This window comes from Hypanus sabinus, chromosome 27 (assembly GCF_030144855.1).
Source record: "Hypanus sabinus isolate sHypSab1 chromosome 27, sHypSab1.hap1, whole genome shotgun sequence".
In the NCBI taxonomy this organism is placed as follows: Eukaryota; Metazoa; Chordata; class Chondrichthyes; order Myliobatiformes; family Dasyatidae; genus Hypanus; species Hypanus sabinus.
Genome location: NC_082732.1, coordinates 29418580 through 29435846, shown reverse-complemented (window position 1 = coordinate 29435846; position 17267 = coordinate 29418580). Strand labels below are relative to the sequence as shown.

Genomic DNA, 17267 nt, shown 5'->3' with positions numbered 1-17267 from the left:
CTCAGTTGATACTTTTAAACATTGAATCAAAATCTATTTATTTAACCTTGCTTTTAGCTAACATCACTTTGTCTTTTATTTTCATATTTGTACTTTTATGTCATTGTAAAACACTTTGAACCACATCGTCAGTAAGAAAAGTGCTCTAGAAATAAGTTATTATTGTTACAGTTATGCTGGAGGTGAAATTGAAGTGAATGCAAAATGCAGGAGGATTTAATATATAAGACTCCTTAGCAACAGGTCTCATCCATTAATGGACTTCAAATGTATAAATGTATTTTTACAGGAGCGATGTGATGGTTTGTGCACTGTATAGCATTATCACACAGGATGGTGCTTTTGTGAGACTTGGGTAGTTTTCCAGAAGCATGTAGCCCTTACATGAAGAAAAAAATGAATGAGCTTCAGTTTAAAATCCTTTGCATTGTGCACTGAAACACTAAAATAAAGATCTAGCCTATTGACTTTGAAGAAAGGGAAAGAAAATTTCCATTATGCCATCTGGGCTTCAATGATTAAATGCACAAATTAGTTCTGTATATCTTAGAAATTAGCAGGTTAAAGAGTGAGTCAGTTGTATTTCAATGGCCAAACAAAATAGGTCGGATGAACACAGGGAAAAACAAATTCCTATGCTTCTCAAGCAATGGATAAGAGATTTGGTCTAAACATTGGAGTCAGGCTTTTCATGAATGGAAAGATACTTCTGTAAGCAAAGGTATGTAGCAACTTGAAACCGTTATGTTTATGATAAAATGTCAAGTACCAATCTTAAAATTGAGAGTAAGACTGCTGTTAATCATTGTGTGTGAATGTACTTGCAGTACTTATTAGACGTAATTCCAGTGAATTGCAGAAAGGCTTAAGGGAGTAAATAGATAACCCTGTTCCCATTTTCTTGTATTATGCAGTATTTAAGTAACCTCAAAAAAGTTAAAATTGAGGTATGGTGCACATGATCTTCAGCTGACCAAGAGACAGCATTTAATGATTTAAAAATATAGCAAATAATTACTTAATAATTTTCCTTCAAACATGATTGTTTTGTGCATTTCCTTTTTTCTGTTTTAACATTCACTTTCAACTATCCTTTAACTTAACTTCATCATTAAGTAGTAGGGCAGGGGTTCCCAAACATTTTTATGCCATGGGCCCCTACAATCAACTGAAGGATCTCTGGAGCCCAGGTTGGGATCCCCTGCATTAGAATACTAAAGCATCATCAAGTGGTCAATATGACTTGTGATTTACATAGTGCAGCCTGAGAGAACATATTTTCAGAACATCTGTTAAGGAACACAGTAAGAAAATTGAATTTACCAGCAATAGTTAACATAAAGTCCAGAGCTTAAAACCAACTATAAGAATAAGTATAGAAAAAGTATCAAAAAGTCATCATAATCCAGCAGTGCAGAAGAGGAAGAGAATAAGCTATTGCCGTGAAAATTTTAGCCTAGATGTAATATAGTTGGGCATTTCTTGTTTATTGAGTTATTAGCCCAGGAAATGATCCTAATTTAAAGAAAAACAGAATATCTGCTTGACTAGCACAGCATACTTTACTCCACAGTGATCACAAAGGTCACATAACCTACTTGCCAGCAGCATATACTTCAGCTGTGTCGAAGAGGTTTATTCCATTCTCATAGGCCAGTGTCATCAGCTGTTCAGCCATCTGAAATGAGGGGGAAATAATAATTACTCAACATATTCAGGAGCTCTCACAAAGTTCAAAAGTTCCAAGTAAATTTATTATCAAAGTACACACTTGCCACCATAAACAACTGTGAGATTCATTTTCTTGCAGGCAAAGTCAATAAATCTGTAGAATAATAACTTAATAATAATTGTTATTAATTCTACAGATTCTATAGAATCAATGAAAAACACATTGGACAGATACAGCCATTATGATATTTTAAATAAGTTTTTCTCTCCCACCCCCCACCAAAATAATCCCACCCTACGTGGTGCACATGTCCTTGGGAAGTTAGGCAAGATGGATTAGTTATTTGATTTAAAGAAATTCAGTGAATAACCACTGATGCCCCTCTTGCAAAATTTCTAGTTTGCTTGAGTCTCAGTCTTTGTTTTGATTAGTATTTTAATTGTTGTTTATTATTGCACTTCACAGCTAATTTACTAAGTTGATCTTCAAGTATAATGCAATGCAAGACCTAACATATTGCTTCTCTCCCTCTACTACCAAAACTACAAGAATCTAAGAGCCAAAAGAAATACAAAAAGGGTGTTGTTACTTTCAGTCTAGTTACTAATAGATTCATCACCTAAGTACATTGAAAACCCATTACTCATTACTGTAATGATACATGTATAAACCATTTTTGATTTTCCAAACATACATTTATAACAAAGCCAGTTACTAATTAACCAAAAATGGCTCTGAGATTATAGCATAGGCACCTCTTCCAACTATTGCACTTAGTGGCTTTACGATGACACCTTTCACAGATACCAAGCTATTAGCAACTAGGATTTAGTTGTCTGCTACAAACAATCAAAGGCAGCAAGGTTTAAGCTATGATATTTAGATAGCACCAAACTGTTGATTATACCCATAGGGACACGAAGCTAACATTGTTTCAAACTTGCAGGAAGGAATAAGACCTACCTCATCAGTGATCTGCCCTCCAAAGGTAACCCATGTTCCTGTTGGAATGATAAAAATTTAAGAACTTTAAATTCTGTTTTTAGCTTGTAAGAAAACTGACATTAAAACAGAACATATAAATGGAATGAATTTAGTTAAGCTGTGTCAGCTGCAGGCCCAACTACTTACACTGATTGGAAGCAAGTATCTTTTTTATTCTGCATGCATTATTTTAAAGCAAGATTCTAATGATGATGTACGTCTGAAACTAAAAGTGCTGGAATTAATCAGTCAGATATGCAACATCAATAGAAACAGCAGACTTACGTTTTTCATGTCAATAGCCTTTCATCTTCAAAATGTTATTGACCTGGAACATTAACTTTGTTCTTCTCTACAGAGTCACTGCTTGATGTGCTGAATAATTCCAGCACCTTGTTTTATTCTGTTACTTTAAATTCACTGGCATTTATTGAAGTAACAATAATTTAATCATATTAAGAAACTATACCATTCTACCTTTGGCACAAGGCAGATCAATAAAATGACAAATTAATGTTAAGTATTTTTGTGGATTCAGCAGCATTTTGGACCAAGAAATAAATCAGTCTACTACCTTTCAATCTGCTCTAAGTCAATTAAATATTAAATAGTCTTCCTTTACCTCTTCCAAGCCGCACACTTGTGATAATTATAAAGCCAGCCAAACCTTAGTTAATCAGTCTAATGTTCTTGAGGGAGTGCATCCTTGTAGACTCATTTAGAGCAGAGTAGTACTATATTATCCAGAGTTGGCACATTTACATTCTGCACCACCCTAAATACACAGATTTTCACTTTAAGTAAGTCTATGGATAGTTCAGATCAAAGAATAGTACAGGTAAAATAAACTTAAATGTTTCAAAGAACATTCCAAAAAAGGACCCTAAGTTCGAGGGAAATTAGAAATAAGCAAGTTCATCCAAATGTTGGAGAAGCTTGTGGGCGTGGGGACAGATCCGAGGGTGGTTTTGCTATCTCAGCTTCAGTCCCTTGGGTTTGATCAAATCTCTGCTGCTATTCACACAGAATTTGCACATTCCCCCTATGACCAAGTACACTGTTCCTGAACACTCCAGTCTCTTCTCATCTCTGGTAGGTGAAATGGTTCTGTAAATTGTCCCTACTGTAGGTGAGTGGAGTTGATGAGTACGTGAGAGAGATAGGATGCAAGGGAATGGGACTGATGGGTGTGCTGTAAGTGCCAGTACAGACTTGTGTTATAAAATAGTGTGAGTAACAAAACTGCTGAGAAAAATAGCCTGGGATTATAGAAAATAAACACTGGAATTAATCAAAATTCAGGATAGAAGTGTTCATATATATGTGTTTTAATGAAACATTTAACATAAAACATTGAAGATATCATCTTCAATGAACCAAATGAGATTTTCACAATCCTGATGTCTTTAATTAATTACTATTATATCTAAAAGATTACCAGCACAAGATTACAAATACAAGTTATCAAACTTCGTTATTAGTTTATTCATGAGAACAATATTTGCTTACCTAGTCCAAGACAGGACACTCTGAGACCTGATTTTCCAAGGTTCCTATTATAAAACAAAAAGATGATGCAAATACACAAATTTAGGACAATATTTAGTTAATGATATCAAAAAGAAACCTGCTCAATTTTATCCCATTTAGTTATAACTTATTGCTCCCCAAACCTAAATGTTTGTCAAATATCCTATTTCACTGACACTATTAATGTTGGATCTTGAACATCATAATCTGATTTTAGCAATCCAAAATTTCATCCTTTAGTGAGTAAGGTGATCATTTCATGATATAAAAAATATACCTGGTAATGAATCTGGAAAAAATGCTTTATTGATAAGCTTACCATATAGTTCGCTGCAGATTTTCACATTATCCTTCCTGTGAATCTCAAATGATGTTACTGAATATTGTCATCTAATATGCTTAATAGAAACACACTGCATATAATCAACTCCTATTTACGCAAGACACTATTTCTTCCATTTCAAGATTGACACATATTTTGACCCCAAAAGAAATAACAGATAGATTGTAATTTTACAAACTAAATATCATTTCCGTTTGCTAATTTGTCTTTGAAAAGTAATAGCTATTGGAGAGTTCTAGACACAAACTATTTGAGATCCCAGAGTGTTTGCCTTACTGAACAAGTTCTTATTTTGAATAATGTTTCCTACAACCCCAGTTACTTACTCCAAATCAAAGACTATAGCTATGGTAAACTCACATAGCTGCCTTCCTCTTTGTGGGATCACTAGAAATGTTTGAACTTCAGGCCTCCTCCAACTAATTTTTCTGGTACATTGTTTCCTACACTTAAATGGCTAGTGAAAATTTAGTTACATTGAATTCCAACTTTTAAAGGGTTGACATCTGCCTTTTGCATTCCCTTCCTTAACTGCTCCATCTTAGGGGATAAACTAGCAGTCACCCATTACAAGCCTATACAGTTCCACAGCTATTTCACCTTTCTGAAAATAGTCCATTCTATTTTCCTGATTTATTCTTTTCCATTGCATCCATTCCATCAATGATTATTTCCAGACTAGTATCTCTGAGTTGTCTTCCTTTCTCCTTAATCATGGCTCCCCCATGCATACGGTTGACAGATCACACAATCACACCTTTCTTTCCTGTATCTCTGCTCTCCTTTTGCCTCAAGGTTCCAACATAGCAGCTTCCATATTCAATAGACACCCTCTGTAATTTCCTGTACCTTCAATATGATTCTATACTAGACACACATCTACTTTTCCCATTGTCTTCCAGAATTATGGAGGGTCATTCTCTAACTCAGTTTTCCACATCACTCCCCTCTCCCCTAGTACTTTCCCTTTGGCCTCCTACAGTTTTGATTTGAAGCCCAACAGAAGCAAAAGGTCTAGTATCTGCTTGGACACGTGGAAACCCTCAGTACTCCATAATAAATATGATCATTTCAAATAACCAGCCTATATTTATAAAATGCTGGAGAAACTGGGCAGGCCAGGCAGCACTATTGGAAAAGAGTGATGAAGGGTCTCAGCCCAAAATGTCAACTGTCTTCTCTTTTCCGTAGATGCTGCCTGGCATGCTGAGTTCCTCCAGCATTCCATGTGTGTTGCTTGGATTTCCAGCATCTGCAGATTTTCTCTTGTTTGTAAGCAGCCTATACTGTTTGTTAGTATTGCCTAGATATGATGTAAGGTCATCCACTCCCTATGTAGGTGGCAGAAGCTGGTACTCTCACAACACTTAAAATGCGTCAAACTGAGTATACATTTTAGGCTATGGACCAATGCAGATATAAGGTAGGCACTTAATGAATGGTGTGTATGCGGTGTCGAAGGGCCTAGTGACTCAACATTCATTCAGTTTTCTTCTCTTCACAGTTGCTGCCTGATCTCCTGGGTATTTTCAGTATCCTTTATCTTGTTTAATATTTCCAGCAACTCCTTTGATCGGGTGGATGCATTATTGTCTAAGTTATTAAATTCTCAGATTCAATGACCTGGACAATCATGCTCTCTACCCTATCACAGAAACCCTCTTTAATCTCTCCATTCAATCTCTCTTCTCTGCAGCTTAAAATGAATTTAAATTTATTATTTTACCAGTTCTAATGAAGGGTCACTAGCCTGAAACATTAATTTTCTTTCTCTCTCCAAAATACTGCCTTACCTGCCATTTTCAATATTCTTTCTTTTTATGAAAAGGAAACTACGTTCATCAAATTTATTGGAAATGTAGGAATGCATCTACCAACTCATATAAAGTGGACCCTGTAGATGTTCTAAACAAGGAACTGCAAATGGCATATGATTAATTAAGATGTTACAATAAAGGCCACTGCACAAGGGCTTGGAGCATTTTGTATAAAAGCTTGGAAGACAATTAGTTAACTGACAGAAGTGAGTACGGGTAAAGGTCAATTTGTAAAGACTGCTGTACATTGATGGTCATATCTTATGCAGCTGATTCTCTAGCTCCAGAATTCTCCCAATTAAGCCCTCTTTGTAGCTCTCTTCACCATCTTTGTAGCTAAGAGTTTCCTTAAAGATTGATTAAGCCTTCATCTGTAGTTTATCTCGTGAGGCTCAACATCAAATCCTTACCGTAATCATGTGTAACAAAGCATGTTGCTTCATAATTTAAAGACACCATTGAGAATAAGCATTGATGGAGCTTTTAGAAAGATTACCACAGTTGTTGTAGCACACTTTGTTGATGATTCCAGAGAGTATAAGATGGATTCTGGAGTAAACATCTGGATATACTGCGAAGGTGGCATAATGACACCAGAGTGTAGAGAGAGCCACTTTTCCTCAGATTTCATTACCTTTCCCTAATCCTTATAAAACTAATATACAATATTAACCAGGACATCCAAGGAAGAAGGCATCAGAGGCAGCGTTCAGTCCAACAAACAGTGCAAATGATTGTCTTGAATGTATTTTTTGTGATCACAAGATCCTGTTGCATGTTGGTTAATACCGAATAATGCGAAGTCCAGTTCACTGATTCATTGGCGAGCTGAATAGTGGGGCAGCTGCGTGGCATTGGTTGTTGCACTGACCAGACCCTCATGGTGTCGTGTTGGCTGTTGTAGCTGGCCAGGGGAGGAGACGCCAGAGGCAGTGTGGGAGAGAGCAGAGGCAAGGTGGCTGTGCTGGAGTCCATATTGGTTGGGGGCTGGCCTCTCCCAGTGGTGTTGTTGTCTTGGTGTTCATTTGGTGGAAGACAAACTGGATCACATTCATCTGAGGCAGTACTGGCAGATGATGAGGGACTGCTGTTGTGTGCTTGTTCTTACAGAAACATGGCTCCAGGACAACATCCTTTGCGCCACCAATCATTTTGCGACTATGTTTTTCTGCTATCGTAACTATACGTGCTAGATGTGTGTATGCTGCCTGCTATATGTAATTGTTAGTACTGTGTTTTGTATCTTAGCCCTGGAGCTAAGATACAGCAAAGCATGCTGTTTTGTTTGGCTGTAATCATGTGTCAACATATATGCAATTATGTATTATGTTGGGTATTAGAACATTTCATAACTGTGATACTAAGATTTTATTTATAGACTACAAGTGAGAAGCTAAGATCACAGATTTTCAATATAGTTCACCAGAAGCACAGAAAATAGTCATTAGAAATCTTGTCAGAAGTCAGACTAAAGTAAAGCAGAGCAAAAGAACTGTATTAAAGCATAGTCAGAAACAAATCTGATTCACGAGAAAAGGATGTATGAAGCTGTTGGAATAAACAAACCAAGAGAATAAGTGATTAAAGATGTGCAGCTGATCTAAATCACACTGACTTTTGGTCTCACGAAACCCTTTGGCAAGTTTATGTGTGAAAGTGTTCAGTGACCTCAGGAAATGTGATTTATAGTCCAAGTTTACAATGACAACTCAAGGCTTGAGCTGAATAATACAAAAGCCACTGGCAAAGAAAGAGTCCTGGAAATTAATCAAACTAGCTATCATACCATCTTTGCAATTTTGTTGCTATTGTAATAATACTTCATGTTTGAAATATGACACTAGTTACGAGACCAGCATTAACCAACAAATCCATTAAGCTCCTGGAGCTCTGATACACAGCCTGGAAAATATTTTGATGTATTTAAAAGCAGACTTGTGGATGCGTTTAGGAATCATGATTTTGGTAGGCATTTACTCAAAGCTAAGAGACACAGATGATGTAATTTCTAATTACATGAGTTCAGGCTGTCTGATAAAACAAAGTGAGATTAGGAATGGAGTAACTCAATGGCAGTTTAACCTAGTATAATGTGGATCCAGGGAACTGACCACTGTGAGAGCAGGATGCTGACTGCACAATACAATACCTGATCAACTGCATGCAAGAATTACACAATTTCAGCAAGCAATTTTAAAATTAGTGTTTCTAATAATTTGACAATTCCTTATACATTCCTAATGCTCACTTTGCAAGTTACTTTCTGTACATAAACCATTTTATTTTAAACAGTTTAACTTCTGAGTTAACTATTCACAAGATCCAGGCAGGACAAATCTAATTACCAACCCACTTATTTGCTCCAAAGCATCAGTAAATTTATCCATGATGTCACCAACTTCAAACAGAATTTACCCTTTAATAACCTGCTGACTGATTCACATATGCCTAGTCTGGATTTTGCCAGGACCATTTGGCTCCAAAGCTCATCACAGACTTAATCCAAACCAGAACTAAAGCTGAACTCCAGAGACGAGATGAGAGTTAATGTCCCAGCATAAAGGTAAATGATTGTGGCAGTTGGAGGTCAATTATCTCAGCACTAGGACATCAATACAGGAGTTGCTCAAGGCTGCCTCTTGAGCACAACAATTTCAGCCACCTCATCACTGACCAAACATCCATCATAAACTCAGAAGTGTAGATGTCCTGCTGATGACTGCGCAATGATCAACTCCGTTCTCACCAAGTAAGGCAGCCCATGCCTGCATGCAGCAAGACTCAGACAATGCAGAGGCTGATAAGCAGGAAGTAACATGCACACTATTTAAGTGCCAGATAAAGATAACTTCCAGCAAAGGAGAATCTGATCACCTACCCTTGACTTTCACTGGCATTATCATCGACCTCCACTGTCTGTAGATAATGATAACTAAATTGTCAATTGAACCTTCACCCAGTTTATTGTTATTATAAGGGTAGGTTAGAGACTGAAGATCCTGCAAGGAATGTGTTATTTCCCCACACCCCTATCCTTTCCGACATCTATGGACACAAGTCAGGAGTATGATTTACCATTTACTACTACCATTACACTACTACCATTTACAGCTTTCTTAACATTAAACATCTTTGTTTCCCACATTATATTTAGTCTACCATCTCCTTATCTGGTCACTTCAGCTTTCTAGACCTCTTTGCAATCTGTCTATATGGTCTTTGCAGCTTACTTTTCCAATGTGTTTCTATCTTTTCTTTTAAGTCTTGATACGGATTGTAAGCACCCAGGGCTCAACGCCGACCCCACAAATAAAAGCCTGCTAAATGGAAAATCATCCAATTATTTTCACAGTTTTTGTCCTACAACTGGTTTCCCTCTGTGTCAATATATTACCTTCAACCCCACAATGCCTTACTTTATGAACAAATCTTTTAGGTGATATCCAGATAAATTCATTGGTACTATTCAGCTAGTTTTATCCTCAAAAAAGTTATCAGATTTGTCAAACTCAATTTCTTTCTCAGAAAACCATTATTTCTTCTCAATGGTCAAATAATTTGTTAAGTGCTCTCCATCACATATTTAATAATAAATTCCAACATTTTCTGAAAACAGATATTAGGCTCACTGGTTCTTTGTTCTCCATATTCTCCACCCTTTCTGAACAGTACTGTTAGTTTTTACCCGTTCCTGGGTCTACAGCAGGGGTTCCCAACCTGGCGTCCATGGACTCCTCAGTCAATGTTGAGTCCACGTCATAAAAAAAGTTGGAAACCCCTGGTCTAGGGAGTTCTCTGTTCATTATTTCTGCAGCCACACCCAAATGCCCTCAAATTTTCAGCAGCAAGTACTGCAAACTTGTTGACTTTTAAGTTCTCTTAATATCTTCACTATGTACTCCATTAATATTTTAACTTATTCTCTATTATTACATCCTTGGTTCCCCACAATTACTTGTTTATTGTGTAATCTACTGTGAAGGCACACAAAATACCTGTTTAATACTTCAGCTACTTCTGTAATCTACATATTATTTGCCTCTGCCTTGTAGATCAAGAATTATTTTGCTGCTCTCTTTCTTCTTATTTAGTTGTAGAAATTACTTTTTAAGGTATTTGCTGCCCATTTATTAACAAATTTTATCTAGCAATTTTTTCCCCTCATTTATTGCTTGCCCCTAACATTTCCCATTCTCAGGATTACTACTGATTGGCTTTCTTGGCCTCAGAAAGACGGTTTTATTCCTCAATAGATTGCAGGCTCATTAATCCCACATAATTTACTTTATCAAGCAATCTCAATTCAATTTTTATACCAGCACAATTAGCATTATTCAAATATTTCTCAGCTAAATTTGTCTTTCTTGAACTGAATATATAATTCTATCAGACTCAACAAGTGCTCAGAAGCAACAGCGTTAAAATACATTTTAAGATTAGAGGAAGGATTGTAGATGCAATGTGTTTAGTTTAAAAATCAAAGTTGTAATTTTTATACTGCAATTATAAATTCCAATGTACATATTTATAATGAAAATTTTTGTCATTCTATCATCTCAGTTTCATGAGTGCAGCTATTTCAACCCCTTCAATGTTGCAATGACACAATAACAAATTTGCAAAGATAAAGTTTAAAACTCAGATTTAAACACTGGATTTGGACTTGGGTTTGGACTTTGGATTTCTTCCCCAAGCCTTTAGACTCCTCAATTCCCGAAGTCTAGTCTGACACCAATTTACACACACACACACACATTCAACTGAACACCACTCCACTCTCTTTGCAAGTTTTGCTCATTTCTTTCTCAATTCCTGCTAAAACATTGTTTACATTTACATAATTTATTATTATATTGTAATTTGCCCTTTACCGTGCCTATTGTCTTGTTTATTTATTATTGTACTGTTTTGTGCACTTTATGTAGTTCCGTGTAGGTCTGAAGTCTAATGTAGTTTTGTGTTGTTTCATGTAGTACCATGGTCCTGGAGGAACGTTGTTTCGATTTTACTGTGTACCATACCAGCAGTTATGGTTGAAATGATAATAAAAACAACTTGACTTGGATTTCAATCTTAGAAAATTGCTTATTGAAAGAATGTGATATTATATTAGTAATATTAAATAAATTAAAATAATTCATGCAGCCACTTAAGCATCATAGTTTTCAACTACTGGGAAATAACTTTAATAAGAAAGTCAATTCCAGTAAGCTGTGAGCACTTCTGCCTTGGAACCAAAACCACTGAGCATTTTATAATTTGTTAAACCTCCTGACCCAAACACCAATTAAATTCTGGATAACACTCATTTGCCTTTACTTAAAGGAATGAGATTACAATTCTTTAAATGGGTATCAATTCCACACCCAATGAATACAATCCATTAACAATCATTAATTTCCTAACCTTATAAAAATGAAATTGTTTTGCTAACTTATAAATACAAAGATTTGCCAGTACTCTTCAAATTCTAGTGATTTTGGGATTATACGAAGTATCCTAAAATGCATACTCATTTCCTAATTTGCTACTCTGCTCTGAATAACCACAAAACAGATAGGGAGAAAAGTCTTGTTACACTGCAGTATCAATTACACATTTGGAAATGCAGTTAAAGTCAAGCACTTGTATTTGTCATACTGCATGCACAACACCCCCGCAATACAGCAATTAAAAACTAAATGTCACTCCATGAAATAAACACAACAGTATTTTATGCAGAGTATCAAATACACCCAGATTCAAAGATTAAAGTTGAATTCCTTCTGTCCTGTATTTCATTCTTTTTAAAACAGTGATAACACAGATTTCCCATTTATAATTAAGCTATAAACTCAACACAAAACTTCCAGGATCTTGAAAATATTACAGAATTAAATTATGCAGTATTGCATTGGGTAGGGACTGAGCTTCCATTCTGTACTTCTCATTCAGTAACTACAAACAGGAGATTTCACTATCACCCACCTCAGTGCCTTATCCCCAACACCAAGTACTAAATCCCAGTAGTTTCTTTGAACTACAGTTTGTCAATGCATTTCAATGAGGTAGCAACGAAATGATTTGATCAAGTTGATTTGAAATACTGTATGAAATAATTCAGTCCAATAAATTATTGTGTGTTTGAATGAAGAGAATAAAACTATTCTTGCAAAGGCCTGTGGAAAATTCCTCTCTGTCTGGATAAATACTGAGAACCAAGCGGCACAATCCAACCCACCAGCAGAAAAACATAGCAATACATTACATAACCAGTTCCAATTAACAATTCCAATGACTCAACTAAAGCTATTGTAAGCTACACACAGAAGCCCTTTTTAAATAAAGTGCTTTATATGTTAAATAATCTAATTTCAGATGTTAAATCACATAATTCCCAAGATTATATGAATTGTTTTAGGGTTTTAAAACACGTATACTGTGGATTGTTTCTTTATGGCTGGAGACACCAATTTTCAAATTCTAAAACACTACAGGAAAAAAAATTTAAAGTAGGTGTCTAAGCTGTAGTGGCCAATGGTGGAGTAGACTCAATGGGCTGAATGGCCTAATTCTACTTGAATGTCTTTTCCCACCCATTTCAGTATGTATAGATCAGCTACTGAAAATATATACAAGGCAAGTCAGGTAGAAAGTGCAATTAAAGCATATGTTGGATCCACAGGTCAACACTATCCATGAAATAATTTTAGGGAAAACATTTTTATAGTCTTGAAATCTTCATGCAAAGTAATTTTTTTTTAAGAAAGTTGACTTAGTTTTCTCAGAGTTCCATCAATACCACACAAGAACTATTTAATTCTGCATTGTGTTTCATTATGATGATGCAAAATTATCAGGAAGAGTCAATTCCTAAATGAAAATTAGATTTTGAGTGATGGACATCCTTTTAACTTCGGGTTTCTTTCCTCTTTGATCCAGCTATCTCCTATTTTTTCCCCATCTGATAACAAGAATTGCAATAGATGATCAGCAACTTTCCATAAACTCAGCAAATTGATAGTGCTTTGTGTGGGATTCTTGATTTTGAACATTCATGTGATATTTATCCTCAGAGGACACACTGGCTATTAATAAAGATGATGTTTTCTTCCCTTTAGCTGACTCCAATTGCTGCTCTAGCTGAGATCAGTTAACAGTGGCACCTATTCCCTGGAATACTGGAAAATGGAAAATGGTTGCAGTGTTTGCAGGGTTCCAGTCATGTGCAGATCACATTCAACCATTCCATATTCCGTAAGAGAATCTCAAAATCTTTTCAAATACATATAATGTACATAAGAGGCACACCAGACTGGATAGATTTTCTGCAAAGAAATAATCATAAAAGGGCTGTAAAATATATAAATGTAACAGATTAGCAGAGCATTTATTAAGACTGAAGATTTAATTCAGATTATATTTAACGATGAAGAATGTAGCTCGGACCATTTCAATTGTGCATTTACAAAAATCATGAAGTTTTACAAATGCAATGCTCAAAACTTTCTAAATATTCAAAGGTTTTTACTTTTACCCCCCCCCCCATCTGAAGTTCAGGTAAATATTCCCAACATGAATCCTACAATTACATTTTAATGATTACAATCTGTATGTCCTTGTCCTACTCTTTGATTTTTTTCTTTATTTTTGTAACACAAGTTTGAGAGTACTAATGTCAGAGATAAATTTTCCATTAAAATGACCTGGATAACATTCTGAAGCAAATTTAATAGGCACAGTGATCAGTCAACATGTGACTGGTAACCTGCCGCCACAATATGATGCTGTCGAAGTTGAATTAACTACTCTCCCACGCACCCATACAATCGTGGTTCCCCAACTTTCCTCCTAACTCCGATCTCTAACATTAATGACTAACCATTTCTGTCAAGAGTATCAAATCATATTGTCTTGACATTCAGTGGTATTACTGTAGCCGACCGTTAATAACCAGCAACTGAACTGGACCAACCACATAAATACTGTAACTAGAATAGAACTTTATTGTCATTGTTTTGAGATTGTGGTGCTACTCTAGTCCATGCAAAACAGATATTTACAATGCATGTGGTACAGCTTAATTTAAAACAAAACTACAGTAACAACTCAGATGCTGTGTGGGGGGAAGGGGTGACTTATCATATGATATCCCAATCCTTTTTATCACCTTTCTGTAAGGCACCAGGTTTCCAGGACAGATTCCTTGGCTCAAGTGCCAAGGAGCTGTCATAGCTTTGAGGGCCAGGCAGCAAACTGCAGGAAAGAATGGGACAGCTTGCACTACTGTGCTTCCACATGAAGAAATCCTTAACTTTGTGGCACTCAGAGGACGAAATACTGGCATTTACCCTCAATATTTGTGCCTTTTTTTACTTTTTGCCATCCATGTATTTTTGAGGCCTAGAAGCTTCAATCATAAATAGTAACACATAAAATTTTGTTATAATGTAGACATGCAGCTTCTTGAGAATAATTTCCTTTGGAGAGCCAATTAGAAACCTAATTTATTAAAACATTTACATTAAAAATTTCACTATGCTATGACCCACATTAAGTATTGTTTCTGGAATTAAAACCATGCCCTATATTTCATGAAACAATTAAAGCAGCCCCCCCCCCCCACCATCTCACCACATACACAGAACTGCCACTCAGAATTAGCCTGCACACAACAGGGACTATTTGCCTGGATGAAGGATGAATTTTATAGTTGTTATATTGTTAAATTTCTGAAAACAGATATTATACTTAAAAGGAAACAAACAAAAGAAACAACGCGTCTCTCTCTTCATGGTTTCAAATTTCAGGACTAATTTAAAAAAAAACACATTTCTGTTTAAATTAGGAAGTAGAAAAATGCTTACAGGATGCTTGTAACTACAGATGGTGCAGAATATTTTCTAGGAATAAATTGGTTTAAAAACTAATTCAGAAAAATAGAAAATACATTTAGGCAAAAATGACTGCAGATCAGATCTATGGAAGTACCCACATCTTACAGAAACATAATGTGCAGAAGATATTGTTTCCATACCTAAACTTCATTCCTGGGTAATTGGAGGTTAAGTCACTTGAAGATGCCATGTTTTGTACCGACAGCTGTCCTAAACTTCGGGCAACCATTGCCACTGTTCTGAACTTGCTCTTACTTCCTAGGCTGGGGCTACTTGCATTGTGCCGACTGAGTCTCTCATCTGTGCCTCTGTTCTTCAGATTATGATCGGAGCACATAAATGACACCTGCATAATTGTTCTGAATTTCTTAATTGCAGAATTACAAACTACAGAAAGGATGATCAGAGAATGTCCTGTCAGTGTGGAATGTATGAGCAGATGAATCTCTCGAGATAAATGAATAATCCTGCAGCAAATGAATGAAGTCTTCAAAATCCAGCTCTAATCTTTTAACCAAAGAAAATAGAAATATCAATCGTCGATAAAGAGAACAGCAGCATTTTTCCTTTTTCTTGATACACCTGCTCCTTCTTCATGATAATGTATCCCACCTACATGAATATAACTGCTGAATCTCCAAAGGGCTTTATTTATTTTTTCCTGTACCAGAAGAATCTCAAGTGTCAGCGACGTTCTTTCTCCCTCCCCTTACAGTGCTGTGAAGGAACAAACTGGAGACACAATTCTTTCAAATCAGAAAAAAAGAGAGACTTCAGCATCTGGACATTGCCATACGCAGATGATTATTTCTTGTTGATCTTCATTCTCAGAGTCATTCAGGAGAGTCACAGTCCGTAGTCTACTGATGCTAAATAAGGAATTACTGATCAGAAAGACTTACGGAAAATCCTAAAGTCTGTAGCATATAACCATACTGCGCAGATGTATCACAGCAAAGGTAAAGCTTTCCTCAGTCAGTATTGAGGCTCAGGAGCATTACAGTGTATATAAAAACAATGAAGGGCTCACTGAACTGCATCTAAGAAGCAGTTTACAAGTCATGAATAAAAGAAAAAATTGGTTTGCCGGGGGGGGGGGGGGTGAAAGAGAAGTTGTGTGTGGGGGGGGGTAAGTGGGTAAGGGGCTAAATACATCACCAATCACTATCTGTAGATTATCAGCTACATACAAAACACTGTTTAAAAAGGCAACATCACGCATGAGATGCAACACTCAGATAATAAAATTAACTTACAACTTCTACTGAATAAGTAACATAAAAGTTACAACACATTCATTGGAAAACCATACTTACTATTTTTCAAAATTGATACATAATGTTACTGGATGTCAAATGAGTAATCTTATTTAATCTATCTGTTAAGACCTTATTTTTCAAATTGTTTAGCAACATGACTCACACATTACTAACTGACTAAAACTGCAATTTGTACTTAATAACGTATCATTTTGTGGGAAATCATAAACACAAGATTCTGCAGATGCTGGGAATCCAGAGTAACACACACAAAATGCTGGAGGAACTCAGCAGGGCAGGCAGCATAACCACCTGTGTTCCTTCAGCATTTTTATGTGTGTTACTCATTTTGTGGGACCTACTGATAATAATATTTCCTACTTAATAATCTACATTATTTTGTGGGATCCGCCAACTGTAATCTTCCTATTTGAAAGGCACCCAAAAACTGGTAAAATATAAAATCAGTGAGCATGGCTTGGTACATATTTCACTAAATTCAGTAAATTAACACTTCACAGCTGTTTTGGAATGTTAAATTTGTTTAATAGGTTATGCTTATTTATAAGGCCATCCAGACACCAAGGTGACGTTCATGAGACACCTGCACAAAAAAAAACTCGTTAAGAATAGGATATACAAAGACATGGTGTGCGACTGTTCTGATTTGAGTCCCAGAATCTGACAACAGATTAGCCAGTAGAGCTGCTGTCTCACAGTCTAGTGACCCTAGTTCAATCCCAAACTCTTAGTTTGCACACTCTCCCTATGATGGTGTAGGTGGCT

The 17267-nt window shown here is 36.1% G+C and overlaps 1 protein-coding gene across 11 annotated transcripts in view; it reads right to left on the bottom strand.

Annotated features, from left to right (window-relative positions):
* Positions 1-17267, bottom strand: part of kcnab2a (potassium voltage-gated channel subfamily A regulatory beta subunit 2a) — a 318636-nt gene that overhangs the window by 82076 nt on the left and 219293 nt on the right. For all 11 annotated transcript variants that reach the window (XM_059952120.1, XM_059952119.1, XM_059952118.1 and 8 more), the window contains 3 exons: positions 4166-4209; positions 2636-2673; positions 1599-1678 (listed from right to left, as the gene is read on the bottom strand). In XM_059952120.1, coding sequence (XP_059808103.1) covers positions 1599-1678; positions 2636-2673; positions 4166-4209 — 162 coding nt within the window. The remainder of the gene's footprint in view (positions 1-1598; positions 1679-2635; positions 2674-4165; positions 4210-17267) is intronic.